Source organism: Eublepharis macularius, chromosome 11, assembly GCF_028583425.1.
Source record: "Eublepharis macularius isolate TG4126 chromosome 11, MPM_Emac_v1.0, whole genome shotgun sequence".
NCBI classification, from domain to species: domain Eukaryota; kingdom Metazoa; phylum Chordata; class Lepidosauria; order Squamata; family Eublepharidae; genus Eublepharis; species Eublepharis macularius.
In genome coordinates, this window is record NC_072800.1 from 87837324 (window position 1) to 87864228 (window position 26905).

The 26905-nt window shown below is 42.5% G+C and overlaps 1 protein-coding gene across 4 annotated transcripts in view; it reads right to left on the reverse strand.

The window, feature by feature from the left end:
- The window catches only part of CTDSPL (CTD small phosphatase like), a 79530-nt gene extending 55366 nt beyond the window's left edge, over nt 1–24164 (reverse strand). Inside the window, exons 1-2 of one of the 4 annotated variants that reach the window (XM_054990879.1) lie at nt 24045–24164; nt 22864–23048 (exon numbers count right to left, since the gene is read on the reverse strand). In XM_054990879.1, coding sequence (XP_054846854.1) covers nt 22864–23048; nt 24045–24049 — 190 coding nt within the window. In that variant the 5' untranslated portion in view covers nt 24050–24164. Of the gene's footprint in view, nt 1–16728; nt 16788–22863; nt 23832–24044 lie in introns of those variants that run through there. The other 3 variants (XM_054990880.1, XM_054990877.1, XM_054990881.1) reach the window with 3 other exon arrangements.
- Nucleotides 24165–26905: the final 2741 nt, after the last annotated feature.

Consider the following 26905-nt stretch of genomic DNA (forward strand, 5'->3'; position numbering starts at 1 on the left):
AGCAGGCAAACTGTGTGTGAAGCCTCAGAGAAGATCTGTGTGACTGAGTCTAAGTAAAGCAACTTTAAGAATTGAGAACTACTCTTTTGAAACCATCAAGTTTTAGAAATAATATGAAACCGATATACTTCTTATAAAAATAAAAGTTTATTTTGTTTTTTTTTAAATCCCAGAGTTATTCCTATATCCCATTCCTTTCCTCAGGGCCACACAGTACCATGAAAAAGCCTGACCCTTAGGCACATTACTAAAAGGAGAAATTTAAGTTAATTCCTGGTGGCAGCAATCTACCCTGAGGGGGCAAGAATAAAAGGCATAAAGACAAAATCTACCCAAGAGAAAGAAAAGGGTCGTAACAAGTACCATCAGGAGTACCGACTTGGTAAGTCTGAACACCTAGTAGAGTTACTCAAGGCTGAATGGCCAAAGCTGAGACACCAGACTAAGATGCATCCACCCCCTTCAGGAATCAACGATCACATCAGCAGAAGAGAATTGACAGTTCCAAAGGTGATGGAGCAGAGGAATCCCTGAAGGTTAGCTACTGGGCAGCAGCAGCAATAGTGGAAGGTGACAATGGCAAAGGATCTTTCACAGACAATGGAAGTGACACTTCAACTAACCCTGGTTAGTACTGCACGGAAGAAGGCAATGGTAAACCACTTCTGACCATCTCTTGTCTTGAAACTCTACGATGAAACAATCTAAAATGAAAGAAGATATTGTGCTGGAAGAAGACAGAACCTCTAGATCGGAAGGCACTCAGATGGCTGCTGGGGAAGAGCAGAGGATACGTATGAATAGTGTTATTATTAATGATGGGACTTGATTAAAGACGAAAGGATGTCCTATTGCAGATGGGAATAGATGCGAAAGGAACATCCAAAGCTGTACGACACACATAATATGAACATGGAATGTGAGAAGTATAGATCAAGGTAAGCTTGAAATCATAAAACAAGAAATGGAATGTTTAAACATTGTAATCCTGAGAGTAAGTGAATTAAAGTAAAATGGATAAGGACTTTTTCAGTCATAAAGGATAAAGTGTTTTACTTGAGAAATGACAAACTCAGAAGAAACAGTGCTGTTCAAACAGTGAGGCGAGATTCAGCACAAGCCGTCAAAAGCTATATATAATGCAAAGTCTAACTGATTAATATCAGCCAGACTTCATGGAAGACCGATCAACATAACCACCATTCAAGTTTACGCCCCAACTACAGATGCTGAAGAGGAAAAAATTGAAAGTTTTTAAACAAGTGTCCAAGAGGAAATTGATCATACATCTAAACAAGATGCACTGATAACCACAGGTGACTGGAACACAAACGTAGGAGACAAAGTAAAATCAAACATTGTTTGAAAATACGGGCTAGGATTATGAAAAAAAGCAGGAGAGCAACTCAGAATTTTGTGAAGCCAACAACCTGTTCATTGCAATGCAAACACATGTTCAGGCAACCTAATAACTGATTGTATAGTGAAATTCACTGGATGGTTAATACAGGAACCAAACAGATTACACAATCAGAAGCAGAAGATGGAAGAGCGGAATGTGGTACAGACCATGAATTGTAATATCAAAAATTAGAAGATGAAGAGAAACACTAAAAGAATCAATATTGCCAAAACATTATGTAAATAATATTCCTGAAGAATTTAAAGACCATGTAAAGATAAGATTTGCACTGTTAAGTTGATTGTGAACTAGAAAACTGTGGGCTAAAACCAGATATTACCAAGGAAGCTGAAAGAAAAAGAAGCCTCAATGGATGACTGATGAGACTTTTAAAATTGCTAAAGATAAGTAAGAAGCAAAAGTAAAAGCTGACAGAAATAGAATAGACAGAAATTCTAAATGCAGCTTTTCAGGGACCTGCTTGCAGAAACAAAGATCTAACATAACATGCTGTGCAAAGAAATCGAAGAGAACAACAAAAAAGGAAGAACTAGAGATCTATTCCACAAAATCGAGCAAATCAAAGGGAAATTCAAATCCCAGCTAGGGATGCTGAAAGTTCAACATGGAAATGCTGGATCTGATCAGGACAAAATAAAGGAAAGGTGGGAACAATACACAGAAGAACTACTTAGAAGAAACTGAAGGATAACAGATTTCTCGAGAAGAATCTTTTGGTGAAGAACTTGCAATCTTAGAAAGTGAAGTGGAAGTTTCACTCAAAGAAATTAGTTGAAACTAATCACCAGGATTAGACGGTATACCAATAAAGCTATTTTAAGTTACAGAAACTGGGTCCATCAAACTCATAACAAGGATATGTCAACAAATATGGAAAACAAAACAATATCCCACAGACTTGAAACACTCAATCAACTCTCCAACTCCAAAAAAAGGAGATGCCAAAGAGAGCTGCAACTATTAGACCATCATATTAATATCCCATGCAAACAAAGTGATGCTCAAAATTCTTCAATGAAGACTCTTACCATATATGGAATGAGAAATGCATGATGTTCAAGCTGGATGCAGAAAAGGAAGAGGCACTAGAGATCACATTTGCAAATTAACAATGGCTAATGGAACATACCAGAGAATTTCAGAAGAAAATAAGCCTGTGTTTTCTAGATAACAGCAAAGTTTTCGACTGTGTGGATCAGGAAAAGCTATGGGTGGTGTTAAATGTAACAAGTGTGCCACAACATCTATTTGTTTTAATGTGCAACCTGTACTCTGGCTACTGTTAGGACAAAATACTATAAATAAAGCTGGATTAGATTTAGAAGAAGCTGAAGTGAAAATTGGTGAAAGGAACATGAACAATTTGAAATATTACTGGCAGAAAATAGTGAAGATGAAATGACTACTGACGAAGGTTAAAGGAGAAAGTGCCAAAGCAGTTGAGCATCAAGAAAACAAAAGCAATTACTATTGAGGAATTACACAATTATAATGAACAAATTGAAATTGTTAAAGATTTCTATTCCTTGGCTCAATCATCAACCAAAAGGGAGACTGCACTGAAGAAATCAGAAGAATATTGAGACTTGGAAGAGCAGCTGTGAGGGAACTAGAAAAGATCCTTAAAGATAAGTATGTCTCTCTGGGAAACAAGATCAAGATAGGCCACACTACGGTATTCCCCATTACTATGTATGGATGTGAAAGCTGGACAGTGAAGAAAGTTGACAAGAAGAAAACTGATTTATTTGAAATGTGGTGCCAGAGGAGTTTTATGGATATCATGGACAGCCAAAAAGACAAATAAGCAGGTTCTACATCAAATTAAGCCTGAATTCTCCCTAGAAACAAAAATGACAAAACTGAGGCTATTGTACTTTGGTCACATCATGAGAAGACAAGATTCTCTGGAAAAGTCAGTAATACTAGGAAAAGTAGAAGGCAGTAGGAAAAGAAGACCCAAAATGCAATGGCTTGGCTCAACAAAGGTAGCCAGGTCTTCCAGTTTGCAAGATCTGAGCAAGTCTGTTAATGACAGGATGTTCTGAAGGATGTTTCATAAAGTAGCTGTAAGTCAGAAGTGACTTGATGGCACATAACACACACATTTGAAGTAGGATTTCTACCTGCACTTCTTTCAGGCCCTGAAACAAAAAATAAGCACTGGCAGAGGGGAGGCATCAAAAGTTCTTCATATTATGTAGACATCACACATTTAAATAATCTACTGTACCACTCTAAATTATTCAGGTAAACAATTTAACCCCATGCTGTGAGACAGGTATAACAATGGATAATTCTTGCAGCAGCTGGGAGTGCATGGTAATATCCTGTTTTTATGGTGCTCTCATCCAAATTAAGTCATAGTCTGTTTTCCAAAGCCAATCTGGCTTGCTAAGTGAAGTATACAACACTAACATCTGCCACAACCAGATCAAACTTAGCAGAATTTATGGAATATAATCATACACAAACATCCATTCAAAGCGTTTTTCTAACAGCTAATATTTGTGATAACCTGTAAGTCAGCAGTGTACACTAACATCATAGTTTTCCTGCAGAGAGGGGTCAAAGGAAGAACAATGTTAATGGAGCAGTAATGATTCTGTCAATGAAAAAAAAATCTCCCTATGCAGTCAGAGCAAGAAACAAAATTAAGAGGAAAGATGCAAGCTAAGGAACATCAGGTCACTTTATAGTCAGAGCTGTGCAGCAATATTTAAAAGATACATGGTAGGGAGGACAGAAATGGGATGTGTTAAGAGATTTGCAGCTCATATTTCCAAAATGTGAACCAAATAACAAAATCAACAACAATAGATCTACGCATTATCAGGTATCGTACACTTTTGTATTATGGTATTTGTTACCCACTGTATTAACTGTTATCCACTGTATTCATCTAGGTCTAGGACTTTTTTTGTTGTTGTTGATGATGATGATGATGCTTGAGGACATGCTCCTTTTTTGCAAGATGTGAACCAAGCGTGACAAAAGGTACCCCAGATCATGAACACATTCATAACAAAGGGGGAAACAGAGACAATAAAAAATCTAGTTGCAGTCATTTACTTATTTTGTCCAAAACTCTTCTCCAGACATCTTAAAAAGGAACACTCAAAACATGCAAGGAATCTGATCATTTGTAGGAATCTCATAGCACTTCTGCCCAGATCCTTACAAGTCCAGTCAATAGCTTCCTCTTGTCAAGCTGCCAGAAACACGCAATGCCCAGAGCAGCAGTGACAACTACTTTAAAGAAAGGAAGCCGAGATCTTACAAGTGCACAGCTATGACAGGGTTCCGAGGACAGACAAAACGTGCTCAATACTCCTAGAAGCGGCGGTCCAGTGACAATGTGATACACCTTTTGCATACAATGGCTTGAGGCAGGAAGTAAACTTGTATTACACAGTAGGTGAGCGTCATCACAGAATTAAAAACAATGTTAGAACACAGTAGTCACAAAAATAAATACATGCGGGGAGAGGGGAATTGGTTATTGGTGCCTAGCTCGTCGGTGCATAGCATCACAGTTCTGCGATAATTCTCCAAGGGAAGTATTATAATTTCCCAAGGTACATAATAGCACACTTGGAAGATGCAGTATTTCCCCTCAATGCAAGCAAAACCTCAACTTATATAAATTATGTGCAGCAAATGTGTATTCATTTTTCAGCAATATGAGTTTGTGAGAAAGCCCTTATAATCGCATAGAAGGAAATACAATGGTTTGTGAATGTTCCAAGATAATCAGAGCAACCTGACTGGAATGGCTTTTTCCTAGAAAAAGGGTGGGGATGGGTGTCACTGAAGAACAAAGCTGTAGGTAAAATTTATAATGACCCTTCATGGAACTTTGGGCTTAGCCAACTGAAAACTGGTGTTGGAGAATCTGGCGGTTTGTCAGACAGGGTCTGGAAGAGTTGAAGAGCTGGCTATGAAACCTACAACAAATCAGCTGAGCGGCAGGTTCCCCTGGAATGCTACCAAACAACAATTCATGGAAATTCAAGTAAAATCTAATGCCCGCTGTAGGAGATTCAAGAGAGCTGAGGAACTACATATCCAGGAGCAAAAGACGAAGAGTTGGGAGTAACAGGTAGACTGAGCAATACCTTGATAAAATACCTTTGTTATGTTTGCTACTACAGATGAACACAGCTACCTCCACTGGTATACAACTGATTTCTTTGTATTGTGATCAAGCACTCCCTAGCGCCAGATCCTTCCAAGATGGTGGCACCTGTTATTCTTGCATGTCACACCACTGATTATCATCTAAGTAGTATAAGGTATGCAGAATAAGCTCCAGCTTCACTACATTTATTGATTCCACTGCCCTCACCTCTTCAAACCCCCTTCTGAAGTATAATTTTACAATTATTAACTCTGCCTTTTATACATATACACTTTAAAAAGCCTGCAGCCTTCCACTACAACAGTACCAAATTTCCCTGTGAGTAGGGGCAAGGCGATCCAGAATATACCCAGCTGCCTACCTGCTGTAGCATCTTCTATCTATAACTCTAACCCAATTACATGCAAAGCAGTGAAGTGACTTAGCATTGTGGACAGGATGAGCAGCCCTTTCCCACCTTCCATTCCTGAACCATACAGCTTTCTTCACTTCTCCCATCCCCATAATCAGTTTTTCTCCAGCCAGCTTCGCTTTCACGATTAGATAGAAGGATGATTCAGGGGAAAGGGGAGGGGGTAAAAGCAACAGAAGGATTTGAGACACTGCTCCAACCCACACAGCCTTTTATATGCTTGCTTCAGATGTGCCTGGGAAGTATCCACATCTGAAGGCAAGGGTGCCATCATCCTCCATATTCTGGGTCTTGATTTAGATTTTCAAACCAAGACAGCCTATAATTTGCACTGCCTGGCCTGAACAAATTCATATGCCATATAAAACTCCTAAACCTTATGTTCTGACCGCACACAAGATAGGGACTGGCAAAGTTCTTCAGGTCACCTGGCTAAACTTTAAATTTGCCTCTACTGAAGTTAAACAGGGTAGCGTGTACCCAGTCAACTCACACTCTGAGGGGCAGGACTTCCCTGCTTCTCCCTCCCGCTGCAGTCCTCTAAAACACATTCATGAATTTTGTTCAGTTTCTCAGGAATAGCACAGAGGACAGAGGGGGGTGGTCTGTAGTGAAAGGAGGGGATTAGCAGAACTCAATCTTCTAAAGATTTAACTGTCATCAAGTCTTCAAAAGTGTATAGTTGGATACGCATTGGATTTTCAAAAATCAACGATACACAGTCCGTGCTCGAATATCCTAAAATAGATGCACTAGACAAATGGTGAAAAATGGCTGCAATTATGTGCAAATGTATGTATGCACAAGGGTCATAACAAGGTTTAACAAATGCCTATCAAACAAAATGCAAGCTACATTAACATTTTGAGCATAAGTATAACATTTTTTTTCACCTTAGAGTTTAAGTTTCTTTAGTCGCAAGGGGAGGAGAGATAGTCAGCCCTGTAATTCATTGACATTAACATTCTCCGGCATACAAAGAAGCTCAAGAGAAAAGAATCCTAGTCCCGTACTCTCAGGGCCACTTCAGAACATGACAAACATGATGCACCAAAAATCATATGCTGGAAAATGCATATAAGCCACATGAAACAAACTGCGTGCAGTTTGCATAGCTACGTGGGTGAGCTACCCACATGGTGAATTCTTTGATGCTGCCCTTACATTGCCCATAATACTAGCGCTAGGAGGCAATGTTAGGGGAAAGCCTTGGTATCTATGCTGTTTGTTGGCCCTCTAGAGTAGACAGTTGGTCAGAGCATGAAACAGAATGCTATACTAGATGGATCACTGGTCTGATCCAGTAGGGCTCTTCTTATAATCCAACTGTTGTCCTTCAAATCAGTGGCCCTCTCAGCACATACAGGGACTTCCCCACCATTGGATTAAAGAAGGAGTCGCTGCTGAAGACAGTGAAACACCTCAAAAACCTGCTCAAAAACAACTTGTTTGTATCTTTAACCCATGTCATTTTGGAAAATAACAAGGAAGAACCAAAAAGGAGTGCAAATTTTATCCACACAGAAGTACAAAAGATATTCCCTAATCGAGGAAAGAAACAACAGTGGCTTGGTAATATTACATCTAGCAAGAATTGCCACAGTCCACAGGGAGATCCACTTCATGTAATAAAAATGATGATTTTAGTCCATTATCATTTGTATGATTTTTTAAAATATGATATACAAAATCTTCTGTAATAGAGCTGCTGTAGCACAATGATAAGAGATTCGGCTAAGAATCAGCACTCTACTGGTTCGAATCCCACTACTGCCATGATCTCAGCAGGTGGCCTTGGGTAAGCCACTCCTCTCAGCTCCAGCTCCCCAGCTGTATTGTGGGGATAATAGTAACACTGACTTTGTTCACCACTCTGGGTGAGGCACTGATCTGTCTAGAACAGCAGTAAATAAGCGCAGTTATACTACTGTTGGCTATTCAAATATATTTGGGGGATGTCAGACAAAAATGTGGGGAAAGGTGATGAACTCTGTTAACATTAGGTATATGTGCTCCACTAGGCATATCATTGTTCACACAAATTTAGCTAGAATGGCAAAATATCCCTCCATATGGTGAAAAATGTGACATTTCACAGCTCCAGTTACTGTATAGCAATGCCTGTCTACGATCTAATGGAGAACTGTATGTTCTTAAATCCTGAATATCTCAGTGGGAATTGAATACATAGAACTGAGGTAGGTTATCATCACTACTTTTGAACATTACTCCATTGTTTCAGCTAAAAATCTAAAATAGTTGCCTATATCACACTCCTCTTGGATACACACCTTAATGTGGTGAGGGGCTTTGAGTGTGTCAATGAAGCTGAGAGCAGCGCCATCAGGAGCACAGGCTTGGTCAAGAGTCTAAACTCCTGGAAGAGTCACTCAAGGCAGAATGGTCACAGCTGAGACACCAGACTAAGAGGCATCCACCACCTTCAGGAATCAACGGTCACGTCAGCAGAAGAGAACTGAATGTTCCAATGGAGATGGGAGCGGAGGAATCCCTGAACGTTAGCTACTGGGCAGCAGCAGTAGTGGAAGGTGACACTGGCGGAGGATCTTTCACAGACAACGGCTGTGTCACTTCAACTAACCCTGGTTAGTACTGCACAGCAGAAGGCGGCAATGGTAAACCACTTCTGCTAATCTCTTACCTTGAAAGCCCTATGATGAGACAATCCAAAATGAAAAAAGATATAGTGCTGGAAGACAGGACCCCCAGGGCGGATGGCACTCAATTGGCTACTGGGGAGGAGCTGAGGTCAAGTACGAATAGCGTTATTCTTAATGATAGGACTGAATTAAAGAATGTGCAGTTGTGGAAGTGAATAGAGAGATGCAAAAGGCACATCCAAAGCCGTGCGACACACATGACAGGAACATGGAACGTGAGAAGCATGAAGCCAGGTAAGCTAGAAATCATAAAACAAGGAAGGGAATGTTTAAAAATTGCAGTTCAGGATGTGAGTGAACAAATGTGGACTGACTCAGGACATTATCAGTCAGAAAAACACAATAGTGTTTCACTGTGAAAATGACAAACTCAAAAGAAATGGTGTTGCTCTAATAGTAAGGCAAGACATAGAACAAGCAGTTAAGACCTACAATGCAAAGTCTGACCAAGTAACATCAATCAGACTTCAAGAAGGCCCGTTAACATAACCGTCATTCAAGTTTATGCTCCAACTACAGATGCAGAGGAGGAAGAAATTGAAAACTTTTACACAAATGTCCAAGAAGAAATTGATCATACACCTGAACAAGATATGCTCATAATCATAGGTGACTGTAACGTAAAAGTAGGAGACAAAGCAGAATCAAACTTAGTGGGAAAATTTGGACTAGGATCATGAAATGAAGCAAGAGAGCAACTCACAGAATTTTATGTATTGTCGAAGGCTTTCACAGCCGGAGAAACGTCAGGAACTACAATGCCAAGACCACGGCAATACAGCCCGGAAAATCCACAACAATCACAGAATTTTGTGAAGCCAGTGACCTGTTCATTGCTAACACATGCTTCAGGCAACCAAAAGATGATTGTATACATGGAAATCGCCGGGTGACCAATACAAGACCCAAGTAGATTACATAATTGGAAGCAGAAGATGGAGAAGCTCTATTCTCTCTGCTAAAACAAGACCGGGAACTGATGAGATACAAATTAGGAGTTGCTGAAGAGAAACACTAAAAGAATCGTAGTGCCAAATACAATCTAAATAATATTCCTGAAAAATTTAAAGACCAGGTAAGGAACAGATTTGCAATACTAACAGTGCAACCCTAAGCAGAGTTACTCCAGTCTAAGCCTATTGACTTCAATGGGCTTAGAGTAGAGTAACTCTGCTTAGGATTGCATTAACTGATCATGAGCCAGAAGAACTATGGGCTGAAACCTGAGGTATTATCTAGGAAGAATGTGCAAAGACTATTCCTGTAGTCAAAAGAAAGGAGAAGCCTAAATGTATAGCTTAGAAAACTCTTAAAAGCCAAAACTGCAGCCAAATGCACTTTAACGGAAGAAGCCATTAAACCTCTATGTAGAAGGGAGAGCAGATAGTCAACCACCACTGGTATGGGACAGGTGAAAGGAGAGCGTCCCTTTTGATTCACCCAGGCCGTGAATTTATCCCATTTGTGTTTGCAGGAAACCCTGGTGGATGGCTTCCTAGCATTTAGTAAAATTCTTGTCACTTCCTTAGAATTAGAGAATTGGAATGATCTGGAAACAGTAACCATGCTGTGAGGTTGAGTGAGGCTACATCATGGTGCAGGAGGTCTGGTGCTCGTGGGAAGTGTCAGAAACAACCCTCAGCTATCTCCCAGCGGAGAGGGAACCAGTCTCAACAGGGCCAAAAAGGGGCGATCAGGATGCAACATGTATGATAGTGTCTGATCCTGCAGAGGACCTCGGGTAGCAAGGGGATTGGCGGAAAGGCGGAAAATGTTCCCCTGTCCCAAGGAGTTGCGATCTGACCCAGCCTGGGAGCAAAACTTTGTGGCCTTGGCGTTGTCTGAGGTGGCAAAAAGGTCAACCTCCAGAAATCCCCACATAGAAAAAATTTTGTGCAGCTATTTGTTGTTGACCGACCATTCGTGATGTGGTCCGAAGAGTTTGCTCAAAGAGTCGGTAGCTCTGGTGATGTGCATGACTTGGGGAGGCATATTGTTTTGGATGGCCCAGAGGCAAAAATGTGTAGCCTCTTTGCACAGTGTCAGTGACATGGTTCCTTGTTTGTTGAGGTAATAAAGCGCTGTGGTGTTGTCTGTTTGCACCTGGACCCTCTTCCCTCGTAGGAGACCTGCAAAAGAAGTGAATAGTGTATTGCCCTCAGCTCCAGGATGTTTATATGGAGCGAGGTTTCAGCTGGAGACCAAGTAGCCTGTATCGGTGATTCCCCACAGCGTGCTCCCCACCCCAGGAGTGAAGCGTCAGTCGTGACAATGGCCTCTGGAGCCTGGAAACCAAAGGGGACACCTCTGAGCAGGTTATCCCATACAGTCCATCTTTCCAGAGACCTTAATATGGTATGGGGAATGGAAATGTGCAAGGACTGAGGTTGCCTATTAGGATCAAATTTCTGGATGAACCAATTTTGGAAAGGCCTCATAAAGAGGCGTGCAAAGGGGACAATGCAGGTGATGGAGGACATAAGGCCCAAGAGCCTCTGTATTGCCTTGACTGGTTGAAAGCATCTAACTTTAAATCTTTCTTCCAGATTGCATAAGGCGGCAGCCCTATCCATTGGTAGGAAGGCCCTACCCTTTTGAGGCATCCAATAGGGCTCTGATGAACTGTATACTCTGGGTGGCAACAAGGCATGACTTCTTCCAATTGATCAGGAGACCAAGTGTGGTTAGGGTATGCGTGGTGAGGTTAATCTGCCTCGTCAGATCATCCCTGGACTGGGTGACTAGGAGCCAATTGTCCAGATAGGGATAGATCATGCAACCCCGGAACCTGAGGGCGGCTACAACCACTGCCATGCATTTGGTGAATACCCTAGGGGCTGATGAAAGGCCAAAAGATAGTGCTGCATATTGGAAGGTCTCATCACCATATTGGAAACGTTAAGTATCTCCTAAGGGCGGGGTGAATTGCGATGTGGAAATAGGCATCCTTCAGGTGTAAGCCTGCCAGCTATGAACCCTCTTCCAAAAATTGAGTGACACTAGACAGCATTAGCACTCAAAACTTTTTTTTCCAAGTTTTATTAACTTTTATTAACAAAGAACAAATAAACAATAACCATTACATATATAACATATCAATCTGTAAGCATTCAAAACTTTTCAACTTCAGTGAAAGAATTTAGATGTCTTAAGTCCACGATCGGTCTGACTCTCCCTCCTTTCTTATCAACTAAGAAATACTTGGAGTAGAAGCCAAGTTGAGACTCAAAGAGACACCCTTTGGATAGCTCCTGTGTCTAATAACTTGGAAATGGCTGACTGGAGCTCAGTGGAGGGTCATGTCGATCTCCCTGGAAAAAACGGGGGAGGGGGCAGTTCAGTAAAGTACAACCGGTAGCCATTTCTAATGATGGCAAGCACCCAGGAGTTTCTGTGGTCTATTCCCATTGTGCAGTAAAGGGGGCTAATCTGTTCAAAAATTAACAAGATGATGACCTCTGCATGTCAGTGTGGTGGACCTTAGCCACGAGTGTCTTCGTAGGACTACAGCAGAGGCCATAGTCCTAGCAGCACAATTAGCTTCATATTTGTCCACAGACATCTGTTGCTTGGCCAGCCTGGAGGCCTCACCTTGAAGCACCTTTACCAAGGCCCTCTTGTCCTCGGGAAGAGTGGAGGCGTAAGCAGAGTCTGTCCCAAAGTTATATGAGCCCATAATGGCCTGGTAGGAAATTCGGAAGTTCAGAGTGGCTGAGGAGTAGATCTTTCTCCCTAATGTGTCTAGCTTGCATCCCTCTCTGTCACTTGGAGAGGAATGGGAACCGAACTTGTATTTTGTCTGGACTTCCTCCGTCACCAAGGAGGAGGGGTGTGGGTGACTGAATAAGAACGCACAATCCTGCTGCTTCATTTTGTAGTAGCCCTCAATCTTGCGTGACGTGGCAGGGGTAGATGCCGGCTTCTCCCATATGTTGTGGGCTGCGTCTAGAAGATCCTCCACCGCAGGGAAGGCCACTGATGCAGGAGTGTCAGAGTGGAGAGCATGAAGCACTTTGCTATTTGGTTTCTGTGTGGATGAGGACACATCCAACTCCAAAGCCTTGGCCATCCTGAGCATTTGCTTGGAGAAGAGCCTAAAGACCTCCATAGGTGATGAAGATGCTGGGCCGCCCACTACTTCTTCAGGCGAAGGGTCTGAGGCCAGGTCAGAGATCTTGCCTGACTGTGACACAGTGTCTAATTCCTCTTCATATTCTGACACTGAAGGTGCTAGAAAGTGGCATGATGATCCCATGGATTCCGAGGGTAGTCTTGGAGCCATTGTTGGCGGAGTCGAAGTCATCGGTAGGAGTGGGGCAAACTGAAGCCAAGCCATGAAATCTTGCCAGTTTGGCTGTTAATACTGGGTAACACACTGCCATGGAATCAGAACCGATTGGGTGGAACCAAAGGTGGTGCCCACAAAACAAGCACATGCTGCTGCATCTGAACTGATTGTGTTGAGGCTCTGGGCATTGGAACCGAGGAAGTTGTCAGAATCGGTAGGGTCAGATCTGTATGTGACTGTGGACCCAGAGATGGATCTGGGGTGAATAGATGCACCAGGTTGTCTCCTGGGGTCTCGTTTTCCTCCTCCGCAATATGCAGGGTAGGAGTAGGTGGAGGTGATGGAGTTGGTGGGGGGTGCAGAATCTCCTCCTCAATGATTAGTGAAGGAGTGGATGAAGCTGAATGGTGTTTGCTCTGATGGGAGGGGGTGGACTCAGGCCTCTTCTGATGCTTAGTCTTGGCCTTAGCCTTCGTAGGGATCAGCTCCGATAAGGCGCATTCAGCCCTGGACTCCAAGGAGTACCATTTAGAGCCTGAACTGTGTCTAGGTTCTGTGTCGGTTCCTGATACTGTTGGAGCCAATGAAGTTGACGGAATGGACAGAAGCTGCTGATGGACAGAACACTTTGCCTTCAGAACTGAGGTCTCCAGGCAGGCGGTTGGGTCCTGCTCAGCAGAAGACTTAGCTGGCCTGGAGAAGCCCGACAGGACCATTTCCCAAAGTGCTGCCCAATCACTGTGCACCTTGGGAGTGAAGCACTGACAGCGGTGGCAAGCTGCTATATTATGGGATTCATCCAAACATGGTAGGCACAGATTGTGCTCGTCAGAGTACGACATCTTAGTGTTGCATTTAGAACATTTTCTGAATAGCACTTCCTGTGACATAATGGTATATATATATATAGAAATCTATTAACTATCAGCTATGAAGAAACTACTAACTAACAACTATTAAACTACCAAAGAACTATGAAAACTATCAACTATCAAGGTAAGCAGAGCAAAGCGATGGAGCAAGAAGACCTCTCTCACTGGTGGCGAAGAGAGAACTGAGGGACTTCGGGGGCGCTGTTAGACGGTGCAGCATTCGGGTGAGAAACTGCCGTGCATGCACGGCCCTGGTGGAGTGCCCCTTGGAGGCTTTTAGAGCTAGAAATCTCTCTCCCAAGAAGGCCTGCACATGCACAGTCCCAACATGGGGCTGCACAGAAGAACGAAGATGAACACACACACACACATCATATTCAATGCTAGTACATTAGAATAAAAAAAGTGCCAGGTAAGATGCTAGGGAGGGTAAGATGCATGAACGTATGCTTCCAGTACTTACAGTACAAACCTAAATCCACTGACGCCAATAGGCTTCAAAAGGTTGACACCTTGTACTGGATTGTACTGTTAGGATTGTACTGTTAGTCTTCAAATCAAATCCCTTCTACAACATACAACAGATCAATTTACAGTGTTATCCAATACAGTTTATCCAGTTTAATAATTTAGTTTCTTCCATATACTCCCCATTTCCCATCTCTCTAGAAATTTCTAAATTTACTTTACTTTTACTAGACTTTGAGTCCAGTGGTGTAAGCTTTCAAGAGACAGAGTTCCCTTCTTCAGACAAGAGTAGGAATAGAGATCCCTGAGATTCCTACTCGTGTCTGAAGAAGGGAGCTCTGTAAGCTCTCAAACGATTACACTTTGAAAATCTTCTCAGTCTCTAAGGTGCCACTGGACTTAAATCTTGCTGTTCAACTGCAAACCAACATGGCTACCCACCTGAAACTTCCACTACTCCCCAATAGGAAAGTACTGCAAATTTTCTCCAAGTTTTCTGCTTTCTTAGATTGAAATGACTACAGCTGAATACCCACTTAAAACACGCTCAGGGGAGGCACAAAAACAGTGTTTAGTTGCACATGCCAGTCCCATGGAAAATAAATGGATACAAAAATCAAAAACACAACCACATCCAAATTAGCCGTCTTTAATTAAGCACTGTTATGCCAACCGCAAACAGAACTGCAAAGTATATTTTTCCAACTCTGTTCTGTTACACAACTTTGTTCCAAATATGAACCTGGTTACAACCAGCACAAGATCTCAGCTCTGTATTCTGTTTCATTTAGTCTTATCCAATATACTTCATCTTTCTCACTGGGACCCAAGGAGGATTACAACAGAACTATTCTGTCAATCAGTAGCAAGCCAATGACAAAGTATGGTAACCTCTGAATGATAACATTTAAGCAGCAATGATTCCTAGTAAAACAAAACCATTTGGTCAATCAGCAAGTGGATGACAAACAGTGCAATCCTAAAAAGAGTTAATCCAGTCTAAACCCATTGAAACCAATGTGCTTAGATTGGAGTAACACAATTTAGCATTGCACTGAAAATGCGATAATATTTGCGTCTAATAGTAAAACAACATAATGCAGTGGGGCTGGGGGAAGTGGGAGGGGGAGAGATTATCCCTAATAGAGGTCACCTCCTGAGCTGATCCATTATACCACAGCTCTGCTCCCTCTGTAAGAATGAATTCTTGAACAATTATGTTTTGTGCATTTTGTGAAATAACAAAAACATGGCGGGGTGGGGTGGCTTCTAACAGCTTCAGGCAGATTTCCAAATGCTGAAATCATATCGTATCATACACTGTATACAAATCTATCAACAAGAAAACCAATCAGATCTGCATTCAAGGAAGGGGACTTGAGACAAAAGACAGAAAAGAACCCTTTCCTTACAACAGATTCACACTTGCTTTTCAGAAGCAGCATTATTGAGGGCTGGAGTGAAGACACAAAACAAGTATTCAGTGCTAAGCATGCAATGCAATCAGTGGAAAATATGCAAATTACAGTTTTAAAGGCCTCCCCCCCCCCCGCCGCAAATTACTTATCATGGAAGTGTGTTGTGACTTTGTTTTCAACATTCAGAAGAAGGTAGATATTTTTAGAGACCCTCCCTGCCCCTCAATCTGGTAACTATAAAAGAGTGTGTTTAAAAGCTGGGTAAGTACTTCAAAATCTAAGATACAAAGTCAAGGGGAGACTGTTTTGCAGGAAAACGAGGCCAGTTTCAGAAACACCAACTATATCATGAGAAGAATACCAAGTTCACATAATAGCTGGATTAACTGTGCAGTGATATCAATCCTGAAGCCACTTTAACGTTAACAAGCTATGGGCGTGTAAATACAACAGCGTGTATCTAACACAACTTCATTTTGGCAGTCTTGAAAGAGCCGCAGCTACATGTCTGGGGCTTTCCCTTTCTCTTCTCCTCAGTAAGATACAAGGGGAAGCCACAATGGCTTGGGACCTGTCAGATCAAGTCCCTGAGAGGAAGCAATGTGGTTTTCCCCCTTCTTTCCCCAACAGCTTGGTAAGATGAGAGCTCCCTGGCTTCATGCTTGTTCAGATTCCTGGGAACCGAACAGGCAGAATTACTGCATCCCCCCCACCCCATTTATGCATTTTCCATTTATCCCAGCTCTGATTGTGCCTTCTGGAGCATAGAAATTTGCAAAACTGCATACATTTATTCCTGTTATTTATAATCTGCCTTTCTCACTGAGACTCAAGGCGGACTACACAGTACAAGTTAATATGATCACCAGCTAGAACGTACAATAAACAACACAACAGGATAAGGATACAGGAATCTGAAAAAAGCGGAAATCAAATACAGAGCTGAAAAACGATGCTGAAACAAACAGAGCAAATTGATATAACATATTAAACCATGTGGAATTATCCAATAGGAGTATACTTACACCAATGGACAGTACACAGTAACATAGTCTAGAGACCTAGCCCTTTACCAGCGCATCTCTCTGAACCACTTCCTTACAGCACAGTCCTGTAACCTGTGAAAAAAAGCCCTCTTATTCAATTCAGTTTTGTATAGTTTGCAGAAAGTCGCTAGGAGAGAGCTCTGTTTTGTATATAATTTTAAGACTGTTGAGATGAAAACTATCCGCACCTTTTCACAAGTTTCATCCATCAACTCTCTATTTTCTGGATATTATATGAGACCCATATTCCACTGAAGAGCGTTTGACGTCTTAAGCTCCTACATGTTAATCATATAGTATCAGTAGGTAGGCAAGTAAATAATCTTAAAAAAAAAAAATCTATGTACGACCAATCGCTTTAAGATTTATTTACTGGATTATACTTCTAGGTTATTGCAAATCAATCTGTTAGTTATGTCTATTTAAAGAATTAAGAATATTCTATATGAATCGTAAACATTAATGCAAGGTAAGTACAGCCTAGAAAGAAGGGCACTTTTGACTATTCTGGAACAGCTTGACTCCTAGTCAATACTAAACGACAGTGTAGATCTTCTTACTAAACACAAAAGTTAAGTACCACACATCTACAATTGCTTTTCCTCACAACTGATAACTGCCATCTGCAAAACTCCTAACCACATAAAAACTGAAAAAGGAGAATGCGTAAGATTTGTATACATTTTTACCTCTCAAAGACATTTTATGGTAATATATTTTCTACGCCTTGCAGTATACATCTTGAGAGATCATTAAAAAATCAGTACCTCAATATTTACTTGGGCATTTCTGTATATACTTTGAAAACCTATTTAAACTTCTTTAGCTCAAGACATTCCCCAACTCCAGTGCACTCCAATTCATTCAGATTAAGGCTTCTTGTACTTTGAGTACCCAACAGCCTCTCTAGAAAGTGCCAGGAAAGAATATTCCCTCCACACTTAATTCGGTCTGAATGTTATAAAACGCTATGCTTATAATGTAGTATACAGCACTAATTTTCTATTTCAGATAGATCAGAGACGACATCAAGAACGCGTAAAGGTGCTAGCATAGATTATTTCTGTGTGTTTTATGCTTAAATGCTTCAGTTGTTAGAAAGCATATTTATTTTGCAAAGACAACTTGTATTTACATACAATTATGTTATTCACATTACAGAACAGTATTTTTTTATCATGAAGTTGCAGCCAACTTGCGGCAACCCCACAGAGTTTTCAAGGCAAGAGACAGTTAGAGGTGGGGCGAATCCACACTTACTCGGCACAGCGCTAAGCAGGTGGAGTGAGAGCGTCTTTCTGGCGCGTTTTATGACGTCATCGCGCCACGAGAGCGGCATCATGGTGCGATGATGTCATAAATCGCGCCAGAAAGACGCTCTCACTCTGCCTGCTTAGCGCTGTGCCGGTAAGTGTGGATTTGCCCATGGTTTGCCACTGCCTGCATTGGTGTAGCAACACTAGACTACCTTGGTGGTCTCCCATCCAAGTACTAAACAGGGCTGCCCCTGCTTAACTTGGAAGTTCTGACAAGATTGGGCTAGCCTCGTCTATCAAGGTCAGGTTAAAAAAAAATAACAGTATAGCAGTTCTTAATTATATAGCAATTTCTGGAAAGACAGTTCTTTCGAAAGATACTAAGCCAATTAAGAAAATTCCAATAGGCTGGAATTTAAGCGCAAGAGAAATGCAGAAGTTGATCAAAAGGCACTGAGTCAAGGAAGACACACACAAAACAAGCTATCATTTTTGTACTTCCATAATGGAATGAAAGCTGTATCTGAGTTGTGACTTCTTGACATCCACTGAATTATAGGAGCTACAGTAATGAAGATGTGTATAAATTTGTTTTATAAACAGAATAGAAAACTCACTTTATACTTGAGGATTACTTAATCATTTACAGTTCTATTTAAATATACTATCTTTATACACAAAGAGATGAAATTCTAGATGCATTTATTTAGCTCAGTTTTATTCCTGCTTCCCAACTGCTTGGAACAGAGAAAAACTCAATATACACAGAAGTAAAAATAAACTGTTATGATAAAAGTACCCTGCACTTGCTTAATCCTGATTGCTAATTATCAGCCCAGAGAGGTAATGTTTGCCATATTCCTGGAAACTGTTCAGGATCTGACTTTAGCAGGGGGGAAAGAGTTCCAAAGAGTAAGGCAAAAACTAAGAACTGTACCCTTACTGATCAAACTTGGTGCACAGATAGTACAGTCCAAAAGATTATCACTTTAGCGCACTATGCCCAAGACTCATTTTTCATACTGACACAGCAAACATTCCCAATGTACCCCATTTTAAGCTCCTACACATTGGCACAGTAAGTTTTAAGACTGGGGCTGTGCCCATTGACATCATCTCTCATGGGCAACACCTCCAAATTTACCTAATTTTCAAACATATTACATACCTACTTTACCTGATCATTACAGTTAACATTCATCTACCAAGCATAACTTTTTAAAAAATAAATCCGTTAGAAATACGAAGATAAAATAACTTTCTTCAGAACTTATTTTCCAATGTATAGATTTCCTGTTCAGTACTTTAGCAACAATCTATGTTTTTGAAAAATCCAATAAAGCATGTTCCCAATGAAGATGCATAGTGATTTGTTTTATGAAGTTATTTTTAAAGTGTGATTCTAATAGAAGCTTGTTGTAATTCGACGTGGGCAACTGAAATAGTACACATCAACAGCGGTCAGCTGTTTCCACTGGCTGAAAAGAATTCATTTCTCCCACTGATCAAATAAAATTGACCATTATTTACTGACAAGTTTGCCCTTTTTCAACACCAGACCATATTTGCTTTACACTGTACAATGACACCACAGCACGAGAAAAACAAAAACTAACTACTGGACTCAGGCAGAATTGGCTACACTGGCCAGGTACACAAGCACATTATTAATTGGTGTGCTGCTCTTGCTAAAATGCTAGATTGGAATCTGTTAAATCCAAGTTAGCAATGAAACTCAGTAGGCATCCTTAAGCAAGTTAGTCTCTCTCTCAGCCTATTCTATTTTACGTGTCTGTAGTAAAGCTAAAATGTGTCACCTTTAGCTTCTTAGTGGCAAGATACACATGTGGCAAAAACAGCAGCATGTATCGTTTAATGCGCAACATACTGTTGACATGTATATTCTCACTGTATACCCTACGCCTGTATGCAGATTTAAAAAATAAAGGTCAGGGGTCCACAAACATTAGCTTGGTTCACCAGCCAGCTAGTATTTGCAGCTGCCACCAATTTCCCCTCCCTTCCCAATCCTCTGGCATGTTTAGAGGGAATGGGAGGTGCGGCTCTCTCTTTGTCATATGCGTAGCTGGGAGAAGGCAAGGAATAGCGACTGCCTCTCCTGTTATTTCTTACCACGGCCAAACCACAGTTCAATCCCAGGGAAGAGATGTGCGTGCACTGCCGATTATCATGCTCATGGGAGGACGCGGGCACTCAAATCTAGGGATGCCTGGAATAGTTAACTACTACTTCAGAGTGAGCACCCATAGCAAATCCCAAGAATGCTGGGGTCGCCTTGCCACATCACACCAAGGGTCCGTTGAATTGGAAATTCTGTTTCTTACAGTGGCCATCCAGGTTCATGTCAAACTTCCACGACCACAAAGACAGCAACTTTTCCCTCTTTGTCCGAAACATCTGAGGAGCTCCAATGAAAAGCAGCTCCCATTCTGGCCTTTGTTTAACTCTTGTACCAATTAACCTGCCTCAGAGCAGGCTGTTCTCATGTAATGTGCAAAATACTGAGTTGCTGATATTCAACTGGTTTATAGATCTTTTAACTTGCCACTCTTAACACCAACACCAAGCTGACAGATCAGGAGCAGGTCATGGGATTGCATGTCCACGCGCTTCCCACTCAAACTGAACTTGACATCTGTCTCAGCCATAACAGAGAACCCAGTTTAGCAGTACTCATTTTCTTAGCGAGTTCCAACACAGTCCTTCACCATGGTTAGGACCATGTGGGAAAGTCACTGAAGCCTGCAATCCCATAGCCTGATAACCAGTTAACCATGGATAAAGAGAGCTGAGGATCATTCCCTCTATCATAGTTAGGGTTGCCAATATGAATGCAGTAAAAAAAGATTGCTTTCCCTTTAACAGAGGCTTCATTTACCTCCATTTATTTATTTAGAGATCCCCTTTCTCACTGAGACTCAAGGCACATTACACAGAGTAAATCCATACAATCAACAGGTTGACTGTAATTGTAAACTAATAAAAAATGCAACAGGACTAGGATTACAAATATTGTAAACAAAGCAGAAGTATTAGAAATGCAAACAATGCAAAAATGGTGTTATAAAAGCAGAAAACAATACAGTTGGTAGATTAATTCATACAAACAGATAAAATATAGCATATATAGTGGCACAGTTTATAGCCCTGTTCCCTTTATAAAAGCACCTTCCTGAACCATTCCCTTATAATACAGCCATATTAACTTTATAAACTCCATACACTAAGCCTCTATTAAAGGAACAGGAAATTTTTCTCCAGGCCTGTTGGCAACTTGGGACTTATCCCATAGACTTCACTCAGATTTCAAAAATTGACTGATGAGGTAAACACTATTTATTTATATTCTAGGAAAGAACACCCTTGCACTGAAATAGAAGAAACAAATGTGAGCATTTATGAGCTCCATGATCTCTTCCACAGCAAGTATTTATGGGTTAGGAAGCAGTTGCATAGGCTGCAAAAAAGCAAAAACATTCCACACATTTCTAATATAGTAAGCCCAACATCAAACTTTTTACTAAGCTAGATTCTTTTATATTATAACAGCCAACACAATTAACAAGCATCAATGATGAAGAATATAAAACACCCCTTGCTCCAAGGACAGAAAAGGAGAGAACTGTGTCCAATGTGAAAGGAACACATTTTAAGCAAGCCTTGCCAGATTACAGAGATTTGAAATTTTGGATTAAGATAACAGTTTTATTGCCCTGTTTAAAAACACATTCACATAAATGGCATGCAAAAACAAAAAACTTACAAAATCAGTAAGGTCAATAAGGATGAAAATGACATGAAATCTAAAGACCTAGGACAGGGCAGGATACTCGAGCCCGTACCCGCTGTCTCTAGCCAGCCCACATGAACCCAGACTCAACTGCACTGTAAACAGTCAAGCAGACAACCTACACTACAGCAAAGAGTTTCAATGAGTATCCACAAACAGGAAAAATAACTTTGAATGCTTAAAGGCTCCAGAAAGATCAATAACTATCATTCTTTCTTCCCTTCAAGAGAGTAAACGTTCTTCATCATAGTCACAGTGGGTGTCAGAGCCAGATATGTTTCAACCCCCTAATTTTCAAGGATTATCATTCCATATGCATCTGAAACACACATTCATTATTTTTCAGGTCTCTCAGCTTTAAGCTGTCCCTTACTTCTGAAGTTTTGATCTGTCAGCCTTATTCTTAGTTTAAGTCTCCCTCCTGCTGAGGGAAAATAAAAATCAAGGCTCTGTCCTGCCTTTTGGAGAAACAACTTCAAATCAGGCTTGCCTGTTCAGGATTAGAATCTTTGCTTCAAAAATGATCGGCTTTGCCCACCCATGACATATATGCACTCTCTCTAAACTATGGATTCAATACAAACCTTAAAGCAAAATACCTCCAGACCCCATCATTTTATCCTTATTTGGGAGGGATGTTTACACCAGAGTCTTCCTTAAAGACAATTCCTCAATGGCCAAATGCTGAGATTTCAAAACCACCCAAATAAGTTCAATAAGGGTCTGCCTCCCTAGAACCTGGAAACAGCCCAGGATCTGGCTGGCAAAAGAGCAGCAACCTTATGCAAGCCTCCAATTGAAGTTGAAACAAATGTAGACGGAGACACTTCAGTAACTGTAGCCACATCTTGATTTACCACTGGATACAAGTTACATAAATTCCAACTGAAAGGGGTCCAAGGTGCAACTGCTAATCCAGAAACTTCAAGCCACAAACGTACACACCGCTGACAGCAGCATTATAGGAGCATGCTCAAACGTCATTTATGAACATTTGTAGGCAACCATTATAACAGCATGATGCACCCGTACATTAGAGCTTCTCACCTTTATCCTGAGAGCAAGACAGGATTTCTTCCTCTTTGGGGTTAGTCACCTGGGTGATAATGGACGGGTTGTCCATGGAAACAGAGCGCGTTTTCACCTGACTATCTCCCTCCCAGAGGCAGGTTCGGTGTGCGTTTATGGGTTCTCTTATTTGTTTTCCTTTCAGGAAATCAATAGGCGGATTTCTACATGAAAAAAACACTCTAGGAACAAATCCAAGCCCTCTCTTCCCAAAACATAAAAAAATTGCAATTAAAGGCAGCATGCATTCACGTCCCTTCTGTAGCGCCTAGTCCTCTCTTCTTTCTTCAAAGGCAGAGGGAGTTTTTTTTAAAAAAGAGAGGAACGGTTGGGGGGGGGACCCAAATCCAAAAAGACTTACACCACCAAAAGCCAAAAAACCCTGTCCCAACCCGAACGAGAAAAATAAACCTGGCACAACTCCAAAATCCCTACGCCAGCCACCCAAATAAAATAAAATAACCCTCCTTAAACAGCCACCTTCGGATAACTGAAAATGATTTTCTAAAACCTCCTTACACAGCCACCTTAGGAAAGCTGAAAATATCTGTTGAAAACCTCCTTACACAGCCACCTTAGGACAGCTGAAAACGTTTTTAAAAACCTCTCTAAACAGCCACTTTAGGATAGCTGAAAATATCTCCCCAAAACCTCCTGAAACAGCCACCATAGGACAGCTGAAAATGTTTTTTTAAGACCTCCTCCAACAGCACCTTTGGACAGCTGAAAAATCTGTCCAAAACCTTCTGAAACAGCCACTGTAGGACAGCAGAAAATGTTTTTAAAACCTCCTTAACAGCCACCATAGGACAGCTGAAAATATTTGTCAAAAAACCTTCAGCAGCCACCATAGGATAGCTGAAAAAAAATATTTTAAAAAGGGGGCTGGGGGAGAAGAATGCTTGCCCACCTCAACCCCCCCTTTCCCGCTGCCTAAATCCCCCCCAAGCTGCCCCCTGTCCTTCAGAAGAGCCTTCACACTCCCCCAAAGACCCTACCCCAAATCCCCTTCCACATAAGCCCCCCCTAAAAAACGACGCCCCTGCCCCCTCATCCCCCCCTCGCCCTAAAGTCACCTACCCCCCCCCAAGACCCCCTTCCAGCGGTGCAACTGCCCCCTCGGCCCCTCCCCCTGCTGGCGCCCCCCCCGGGGGGATTACCTCATCGCGCTCGCCCCCACCCGCCCCTGCCCCCTTCCCGCGGCGGCTCTGAGGGGAGTCCGAGGCAGCCCGGGGCGGGAGGGGGCCCTGCCTGCGGCGTCGCTCTCCGCGCTGCGCCACAGCAGCCTCCCTCCTCAGCCCGCTGGCTGGCTGGCTGGCTGGCGGGGCGGGGCGGGGCGGGCGCGCTCCTCGCCCGCCTGTCAGCGCCGCCCGCCAAGCGCCGCCTCCGCCTCCCCGGCCCCTTCCCCGCCCGGCCCCGCGCGCGCGGCCTCCGAGGGGAGAGAAGGGGCGCGCGAGAAGGCCGCCGCCGCCTGAGGGAATGACATGGAGGCGGGCGAGGGAAAGCTAGGCCGCGCGCGCCCGCCCGGCCAGGCCCCGTCGAGCGGTAAACAACGGGGCGGGGCCTCGAGGGCTGTCAATCACCCCGGGCGGGATTCGCCGATAGACGGGGGAGGGGCGGGGCCTCGCCGCGAGGCGCTTTCTGTGAGCGGGGACGGGAAAGGGGGGGAGCGAAGAGGTGGGCGGGGCCTCCCGGGAAAGAGGCGTGGGAGGGCTGGGTTCGAAGGTTGCCAACCTCCCGGGGGGGGTCCGCAGCGAAAAGAATCTTTCTTCTGTAACGTGTAATAAGTGAACGCTTTTCAGGCACTTACGTGCAGTGCATATATAAAGCATTTTAAAGGGGGTCACTTATTGCACTTTAGAGAATAGAATAGATTATTTTTGATGTTGACTGTGAGATTGATTGATTGATTGATTATTACAGGTCAATTAAGAGTGGGTCATGGGAGGGTCGGTGGCACTTGGTAAACAACGGGCCGCACGGCTGTCAATCACTCGATGGGCGCGAGAAGGGGGAGGGGCCTCCCTGAGAAGCGCTTTCTGTGGGCGGGACGGGAAGAGGTGAGGGGAAGAGGTGGGCGTGGCCTCTCGGGAAAGAGGCTGGGAGGGCTGAGTTCCACCGTTGCCAACCTCCTAGAGGTTCTCATCAAAAATGATCTCTTCAGCCTCTCAGCTGTGGGAAACATGAGTGTTTATAAAGGTATTTGAAGAAGGGAGCTTTGACTGTTGACAGCTCATACCCTGGAAATCTAGTTGGGCTTTAAGATACTACTGGACCCAAATCTTGCTCTTCTATGAGTGCTTCTGAACATGTGCGGAGTATGTCTCCCCCATATAATAATAGGCCACCCACCCACCTTGCACAAACTGCCTTTCCATGTGAACAATGAGCATTTATTCATTTAAAACGTTTCTGTGCCACCTTTCCAACCAAACACGGTTCCCAAGGCAGCAAACATTAAACATTTCAATATTAAAAACATTTAAAATAAAGTAGATATACAGTGCCCTGACCTGGGTAGCCCAAGTGAGTCTGATCTCATCAGCTCTCAGAAGCTAAGCAGGGTCGGCCTTGGTTAGTAATTGGATGGGAGACCTCCAACAAAGACCAGGGTTGCAGAGGCAGGCAATGGCAAACCACCTCTAAGAGTTTCTTGCCATGAAAACCCCACCAGGGGTCGCCATAAGTTAACTCTGACTGAGGGGCACCCCCCACACACACACACACAAAAGAAAGTAATTTAATAAAAACATATAGCACCCAAAAAACAGGGAGGAGGCCAATGACAGTTATTGAGGTATACCAGACAGAACAAAAAAAGTCTTCACCTGCTGATCGAAGGTAACAATAGACAGGGTTTTGGAACCATGACCCCGAAGACCATGGTCGAATCCACATTCACCCATTACCCGCATGTTTATCGGATATCTTCCGTTTGCCTCCAATCCGTGATTTTTTCCTCTTCGTTCACATCCCTGCTTCCAATCCGTCTTTCTTGCGCGTCCCTCCGGTCACATGGCCGCTCAAAAACCGCTTTTTTGGGCGGGACCTTTTTTCCCCGCCCATTTTTTTAAAAATTTTTTTAGCACACTTTTCCGTTATTTCGATCTTGCCTTATAAAGAAACATCATTGAAGATAATGATGCCTCTCTTTCCCCCACTGACAGCACTGATGGCTCCCTCCCATTTCTTTTTTGGAAATTTGGAAGCATGTGGGAAGCTTTCGTGGGCATTTCCTATGCAGGACAGTTCAGTGCCTGAAGTTTACTGAAGTTTCACTTCCTTGGAGTGTCATTATTTCGATATTTCATAATTTCGATATTACAGTAATATAAAATAAAAAAATAAAAAACAGTTAAAAAGGAAGTTTCACGAGTCCGTTCTGAGAATGGATTCACCCCAAAATGATTTTTCAAACTACCAGATTTGATTCAGAAACAGCATAATCAATAAATCCAACGCTATGAAGTCAAAAACAGTCTTTGCAGACTACGGAGCACTTGCAAGTTGAATCAGCCAATAGGAACTCTCAGAACGGCTGGAGAGACAGGAAGTGGGGGGGGGGTTAAAAAAACGCATAAATTGCGCATTGGCCCGTTCACGGCCACCGTGAAACTCCCGTTGAAAACCTGTGACCACATATTCGGGAGAAATGTGAATGAAATGCGTCTGTTTAATGAGGTAATGTGACCGGCACTCGGGCTTGCGTGGGGAATGCGGGGAACATGCGACTTAGAATGAGTAATGTGGATTCGACCCATTTTTCAGGTGGCCGCCCATCTAACTATACTTTGAAATGGGCGACATGCCTTCTCTTTCACCAGTATATAATCACAGCCCTCCACAGCCCCCCAAAATCTTGGATGGCTACATGCTGTGCTTAATCTTGATTATGTTCTGTTTCAGCAGTTCCTCAACCCCATACAGGATCCTTGCTAATATTATACCTTTGTAAGCTTATATTCTTTTATCCAGGGCTTTTCTTCCGGGAAAAGAGGTGGCGGAACTCAGTGGGTTGCCC